General features: G+C 39.0%; 1 protein-coding gene across 4 annotated transcripts; it reads right to left on the bottom strand.

Moving 5' to 3' along the window:
• Positions 1-572: 572 nt before the first annotated feature.
• LOC116690319 (zinc finger protein 135) lies at positions 573-5,616 on the bottom strand. Of its 4 annotated transcripts, XM_032517198.1 has the most exons (4): positions 5,312-5,616; positions 4,203-5,138; positions 1,545-1,593; positions 573-1,292 (listed from the first exon to the last, which is right to left on the bottom strand). In XM_032517198.1, exons 1-4 carry the CDS (start codon positions 5,481-5,483, stop codon positions 1,262-1,264), a joined length of 1,188 nt encoding a protein of 395 aa, XP_032373089.1. In that variant the 5' UTR covers positions 5,484-5,616; the 3' UTR covers positions 573-1,261. The 4 variants fall into 4 exon arrangements, with proteins under 4 accessions (XP_032373089.1, XP_032373090.1, XP_032373091.1 ...); XM_032517199.1 differs by lacking the exon at positions 573-1,292 and having other exon boundaries at positions 1,552-2,193; positions 4,683-5,138; positions 5,312-5,612; XM_032517200.1 differs by lacking the exons at positions 573-1,292; positions 1,545-1,593 and adding an exon at positions 1,963-2,193 and having other exon boundaries at positions 4,669-5,138; positions 5,312-5,612.
• Positions 5,617-7,602: the final 1,986 nt, after the last annotated feature.

Genomic DNA, 7,602 nt, shown 5'->3' with positions numbered 1-7,602 from the left:
TGCAACTAGAAGAAGCTTATAAGATACTACGAAACAAACCTAATAATGTTATACCGAGCATCGACCTGCACCTTAGGATAATAACAGGGTTATTGGTGGAAAAGTGTTGAGTTCCAAAAAAGAAAAGAGACCAACATATTTTAAATTGTCTCTCAGAATGTTGGTCAGTAAATATATTATTTACTAGATATGTTATATCCAACAGAAACAATTACTAAACAAAACTTAGGCCCAGGCTTAATAATAAGGCGACACAAATGGACCCATTTTGGCTGTGTGCCAAACAAATAAAAAAATATAATTTTTAATTATATTTTAGTCAGACATTATCAAAAATATGTGGATATGGAGTTGTCTTGTGCTCATCATTCAGGTGATAGAGGTCACCGTCAGTATAGACCAGTAATTCAGGTGATTTCCCTCCCATCGATAAAGGCTCGCGCTCCAACGAAGAATGAAAGGCTTTCCCTCGCTGCGTGCCTTACTCACCAAAGGACACATTTACAGTCTAGGTAGAGGGAGATCTTCAGCCAAGCGGAGCTTGTTCTCACACATGATGGGGGGGATTTCCTGCTGCCTTCCATAGTGCATCTCTGTAGGATCTCTGGGAGAATCTGATGGTGATTGCTCTCGGCCGAGAGCTGGTAGGAGTTGGTTTTCCGATACGATGAACAACGTCGCGGCTGGGGGCTTGTTATTTTCATCTGGGGGAATACTCCGATAATGCTTTACAACTTTTTCCTTTATATTGTTTGCAGAGTTTTCGGCCACGCCGTAGAGTTTCAGATTCCATCTTTCTGGGTACACTGTAAACCTGATGTAAATTTACAGCTAAAGTCTCACAGTATCTTACTGTTTTTATGTTATACAGGATCATGCTGTAAGTGGCAATGCATTCTGGGAGAAAATATTACAGCACTATATGCAGAATGTTGCAGATTACAGATATTTACTGTTAATCGCAGTGCAGTGGAGTTTTAAATGTGAATATTCTTTTTTAAGATTATTTTGTGGCTGCTCACTGTGTGAGTTCAAAAAGAAAATTCATCTGTATGCATTGTTATGTGCCTTTGCAAAGTGTGGGTCCTTCTCATGTGAACATTCAAACAATAGTTGCGTCTGAAATCTTTTCCACATTTTGCAAATGAACAGCTTTTCACACGTTTAGGATTCTCATGTGGACTCTCAAATCATCGCTAGGTCGGAAATCTTTCCCACGTTTTTCAAATATACGGCTTCCTATCTATATGTATCTACATCTCTATGGATTTTCATGTGGACATTCAATACATCTCCACGTCTGAAACCTTTCCCACGTTTTACAAGTATGTGGTTTCTCACCTGTGTGGATTCTCATATGCCGAATCAATGCTGTACCATTACATGATCTTTTCCCGCAGGTCTTGCAAAGGTACGGCTTCTCACCTGTGTGGATTCTCATGTGGACATTCAAATCATATGTACGTCGGAAATCTTTCCCACATGTTTCGCACATATACGGCCTCTCATTTGTGTGGATTCTTCTATGCTCTGTCAACGTTGACATCTGATTGAAATCTTTCCCACATGTTTTACAAGAATAGGGCTTCTCACCTGTGTGGATTCTCATGTGTCTCTTCAATATTGAATTATACCTAAACTCTTTTCCACATATATCACATTTAGAAGCCTTTTTACCCGTGTGAACATTATGGTGAATCTCTGACAAGTTAGAGTTGTTCACATTGTTACTGTGACCTCTGCTATTGTGATGTCTCTTGTTTTCTTCTGGCTCTGCATTTCTAGTTGATCCTGAGTCTTCTCTTTTCTGATCTTGGCTCTCAGCGTCATGAGAGCTGTGAGAGATGAGCTGGTGATCACTGTTTGCTTCTGATACCACATAGCTTTTATATCAAATATAGTTTAGAGGCTTTTCCTCCACTGCCATCGGAGTCTCGTAGATACTGAAGCCCATGGTCTGACCTTCACTGTGGTCACTTTCCTCATAAGTAGGAGTCAACGTAATGGCATCAGTCTCCTGGTTCAGTACAAGCTGCTCTCCCTCCTGACTGACGCAGAGGTCCTCCTGTTCCTCTTTGATCTGTGGAGGCTCCGGCTCCTCTTGGTCCAGACTGGAGTTCCTCTCCTGAATACAGAGCTGCTGCTGGTCAGCGAGAACCTCCTCCTCGTTACAATCACGTGGCTGCAGGAGCTCTGGAGGGACAAGGAACAAAAGGAATAGGATGCCACTAGGAAAACTGACAACAGGGCAGAAAAAAAACTCATTGTGGGACTGGCTCTAGTGGCTGAAGTTTGGGAAAAGCTACTTAAGATGTGGTATTAGGGGACCAATAAGGTCTATATAAAAGCATCTAAAGAGCACCTTTGGGCCTTTATCTAAAAAATGTCATTTTTCATTTGTCAGATTTGGCCAGATACATAAAGGGAGGCAGTGTATTAAAAATGGTTTAAAAAAAGAAGAAAAAAAGACATTGACATAAAATAGGATTTCTTATAGTATATTAATATAAAACAGTGATGCCAGTAACTCTCAAATGTAAAATCTGACGTCTCTGACTTTAGCTTGTCTGTGTAGACTGAATAACTCAACCCCACCTTTTTAAACAAATGCTGATTTCCCTTTCAGTACCAAGCATGATTTGACATGAAGATAGTAAAGCCAACAAAGCTATATTTTTCAACACTAAAATAAATGTTTGAAATGTCCCTGATCTGAAGCGCTGAACTGTCTCTATGCTGAAGATCCTCTTTGTCTTAGCCTTATGTCATGTTTTTCTAGAACATGGTAGGTGAATGGGCATGGCCAGAGGAAGCAGGAGAGATAAAATTAACTCTGGCCAACGACTACATTCTTGGACATGTTGTCCTGCGACTGAGGAACATTGTATTTAGATTTGAAGCCCTTCTTAAACTTCTGAAGCGATTTTGACATACTTGAACTTACACAATTACTTTAAATCACATTATTTATGTTCTGATGCAAGTTGTGGCAAAAAAATGTGACGACAAAGACTGAAAATGCACAACACTGCATTTTTTCTGTATGGCATCTATCATTTTCAACAGTAACAAGTTGCACATTACTGTATGTGGACAATGATTGCAAGAGATTTTGGACAAAATTCACACTTACAACTTTCCTTTTGTATTTTAATTTGTTGTCAGACCATGTCATTGAGATACATAAAAAAGAAAAAGACAAGACTATGTTACAACATCTTACTACAATACCGTGGTCACGTGACGCCTACCGCGGGTCTGATCTCGTCACCTCATAGTGATTGCTAAAATCAAAGCAACATTTTTTTGTTGATCTGAAACAAGAATAGACAATTTCCTCGCGTCTATCGTAATATATTGTAGGCCCTCCACAACACAGTATGCAAAATAAATAGCCTACCTTTTTAAAACAGTGATGACAGACAAAACTTTTAAAATTCCCTTCGTTGCTTACACGAGACACAGGAATAGCCTAACCAGCGTGTTACCTTCGACGTGAGTAATCATAATACTTAAAAAAAAATATTCATCAGTCACAATGAGTAGCGTATAGGTGGCTGTGTTGAAGTGGTAGTAGTAGTCAACTTCCTCAACGAAGCCCAGGTAACCAGTTTTTTTTAGTTCAGCCAAAACCAAAATGTTACCTGGTTGCTGATGTGGTTGATAGATAGGTGACCGGAAGTGTTCTCTTATACAACTTTTGGTAGTAGAGTGTTATTTGTGCATTTTTGCCACAAGATTGAAACCAGCTCGATCCGAACTGGAATGATGATATTGTTTGTAGGCTACAACTTTTTATTTTTTATAGGTGGCTGCGATGTGGTGCTTACGTAAACATTTTTGCGGCAGTAGATTTGGGAAACACTTTGAAAATCGCCAGGAATATGTTTGCGATTTTGTGACGAATCTGGTGACAGAGGCAGGCCACAACGGCAGCTGTTAGGTAAACACAACATAGGGAAACCAGTTGGCGTGGAAACCAGTGGGGGTATAACACCGGTACGGGTATCCTAGATTCTGACAAGCAGTTTCTTACGTGTGGCTTCTCAAGTGGGTTTTTAAAGCGCTGTTCAGTTTAAATCTTTTTCCACAAAATCTACAAGTATACGGCGTCTCACCAGTGTGGACTTTCATGTGGATATTCAAATCACCAATACGTCTGTAACGTCTTCCACAAGTTGCACAAGAATACGGCGTCTCACCTGTGTGGGTTCTCATGTGGCTATTTAAATCACTGCTACGTCTGAAATTTTTCCCACATGTTGCACAAGTATGCAGCGTCTCACCAGTGTGGGTTTTCATGTGGCCTTTCAAGGAACTTTTACCTATATACCCTTTCCCACATGTTTTACAAATATACGGCTTCTCACCTGTGTGGGTTTTCATGTGGTAATTTAACTTATCCCTACGTAAGAAATCTTTCCCACAGGTTTTACAAATATACGGCTTCTCATTTGTGTGGATTGTCATATGATACTTCAATGTTGAGCTCTGAGAGAAATGGTTCCCGCATGTTTTGCAAGTATAGGGCTTCTCACCTGTGTGGTTACTCATGTGTCTCTGCAACATTGAAATATACTTAAACTCTTGTCCACAAACATCACATTTAGAAGAAGTTTTACTTGCGTGAGTATCATGGTGAATCATCGAGAGGTTAAGGTTGTTTACATTGTTTATCTGACCTCTGCCATTGTGATGTCTCTTGTTTTCTTCTGGCTCTGCATTTCTAGTTGATCCTGAGTCTTCTCTTTTCTGATCTTGGCTCTCAGCGTCATGAGAGCTGTGAGAGATGAGCTGGTGATCACTGTTTGCTTCTGATACCACAGAGCTTTTATCCCAAATATGGTTTAGAGGCTTTTCCTCCACTGCCACCGGAGTCTCGTAGATACTGAAGCCCATGGTCTGACCTTCACTGTGGTCACTTTCCTCATAAGTAGGAGTCAACGTAATGGCATCAGTCTCCTGGTTCAGTACGAGCTGCTCTCCCTCCTGACTGACGCAGAGGTCCTCCTGTTCCTCTTTGATCTGTGGAGGCTCTGGCTCCTCTTGGTCCAGACTGGAGTTCCTCTCCTGAATACAGAGCTGCTGCTGGTCAGCGAGAACCTCCTCCTCGTTACAGACACTTGGCTGTGCGAGCTCTGGAGGGACAGAGACCAAAAGGAATAGGATACTAACGTTACTGTGATGACAGATAAACAGTACACCTGAACAGAAAAATAATCAAATAGGCCATTGTCTTTAAACCGTAAGGGTCCTATATGAGTCACAAACCCATAAGTTAGTTTTTAAAGACCACTGAGGATTTACACACCTATCCGGAGTAATGTTATATCAGGTTTATAAACGATGTCCAACAGTCTGCGCTGACGAACGATCGCTTCCTCGTACTGGACGATCGTTTTCTCAAACACTCCGAATATTTCTTCAGCAGCAGCAGTTAGTCGCTCATTGACAAACTGTTTTAAATGCCGAACGGAAGACATTGTTGGTGTACTACACGTGAAATACTATTCTAAGCCACGACTTCAATTTCGTCTTGGAACTGATTTACTACGTGCATGCACGGAAGTGTTAAAAGAGCGAGCGCGTATGCAGCTAAAGACATATGGCTAAAGAGGCTACATGTGCTTGTGTTGCTAACTTCCGCCGGATGTCACACTTGTTGTTGACAGTGGAAGTGCGGGAGCTTTTCGTTCCGCTTTCAACTGATGGCGTTTTATTATTTGAAATTATCAGACTTATTCTAGAGACTTATTTGAATGTATTAGCAGGGACGTGCATCTATTTAATTTAATTTCACAAGGACATTTGGTACTATTTATCAAACTACTCATCTTAGCTAAATGCCATATTTTTTGTTAATTATCAGATAATGGTTTTGTGCAAAAAATATATATATTTCAAAAGACATACCAGTATTCACAATGTTTGTTAGCAAAAGCAAAACATATATATGCCATACAATTATGGATTTTTGTCTAATTTTGGAGTCTGTACGGTTCAACAGTTTTTTATTTTGACTCCTTTTTTAAAGGGGTGGTTCAGAATTTTGGACATAAGACCTTATTTCCAAGATAGCCAGTTGTTTTTTATCAGTGGAGACAGTTTTCAACTTTTTTCATTCAGTCCTTCCAGTTGCAGAGTTTGCTGGTGCTAGGCTAGCGCAAGTCAACGGTATCTGCCAGCCTGCCATTAAAAACAGTCTTACCCACTCCACTCTACTAGTACACCAAAGGCAAATAAACACCAGACTATTGATGTAAATGTCTGTTGATAGAATAATGTTAGAAATTAAACTACCCTGTGTTGAAAGTGTTGAAAACTGTCTCCACTGATAAAAAACACACTGGCTAACTTGGAAATAAAGTCTTATGTCCACGATTCAGAACCATTCCTATAACATAATGTTGGGAAAGATTAACAATGCATCTTCCTTTTATAAGTTCATTCTGTTTTCTTTATTTGGGTCTTAACTTTCCAACAACTGTGTAATGCCTGAACTTTAAAACAAAAACACTTTAATCCCTGATGATGACAAAGATCAAGTTAAAGACAATAAATCTGTTACTCAGTTTACTTTTGAATAAAAACTTTCATAAAAACTACTCAGGTATGACATCAAAGTGTCACTATGTGGTTTGTGGTTGCTATTGCTCAAACCAAACCACCCACACAGCAGCTTTGATTGAATATGCTTTCATGTGTAAATGAGAACTGCTGTCACCTAGTGTCTCACACTTGATATCGCAATGTCATTGGGTTCAATTATTAAGATCTTTGCTGGAGGTAATTTTAGGAAGTCAAGTGGGAACTTTAGGAACTCACAAAAACACACTTACTACTTGACAAAAATGCATTTCAGGTTGAGGTTGACATAACAATGTGCAATAAATTAAAGATAGCCTACTTCAGTCACTAAACTAAGTATCTTGACCATCTGACATATTGAGAGAAAAAATGAAAAATAATTGAGAGAAGTTAAGTGATTCTTCTAAAAATGCTTGTAACCCATACTGCAGCAAATGAAAGATGAGTTCCTACAATGCCGTAAGCTTATTGCTGCATATTTATTTAAATATAGTAAAACATAGCACCCATGTTTTGGCCATCTTTGTGCCCCAATCACTGGAAATGCAATGCAAAATTTTTTTGACAATTTTGTTGTACTCAATATTCATCAGCTGGTCACTGACCCACATACAAGTTCATTCAAATGTTGTGCACCCAACACACACTAAAGTGCAGCGAGTTTCACATTTCTCGTAAGAAATTTTAACACAGTAAGTGTTTACTAGGTACTGTGTTTCAAAGCTGCCAACAGGAGTTCAGGACATCTACCCTGTAACTAAAAGTTAATTGATAATATTTCTTGTTGTTTACTGTAAATAAATGAGATCAATGTGTAATAAAGTGTTATTATTGGACTGTTTTTATTGCTCTCCTTTTGTTTGTTTTTTATATATAATACTATTTAGCCAAAATAAAAAGAATAAAAAGGACACATAACTTATAATTGTGCTTTATTCTGTAAGTTAAAATATAAGAGAAGAGAGAATTAGGAATTATTGAGACTAAAATTAAAGGAATGGATGTTGATGGATA

This window comes from Etheostoma spectabile, chromosome 5 (assembly GCF_008692095.1).
Source record: "Etheostoma spectabile isolate EspeVRDwgs_2016 chromosome 5, UIUC_Espe_1.0, whole genome shotgun sequence".
Lineage (NCBI taxonomy): Eukaryota > Metazoa > Chordata > Actinopteri > Perciformes > Percidae > Etheostoma > Etheostoma spectabile.
The sequence above is the reverse complement of the archived record's forward strand: the minus strand, read 5'-3'. Positions and strand labels throughout refer to the sequence as shown.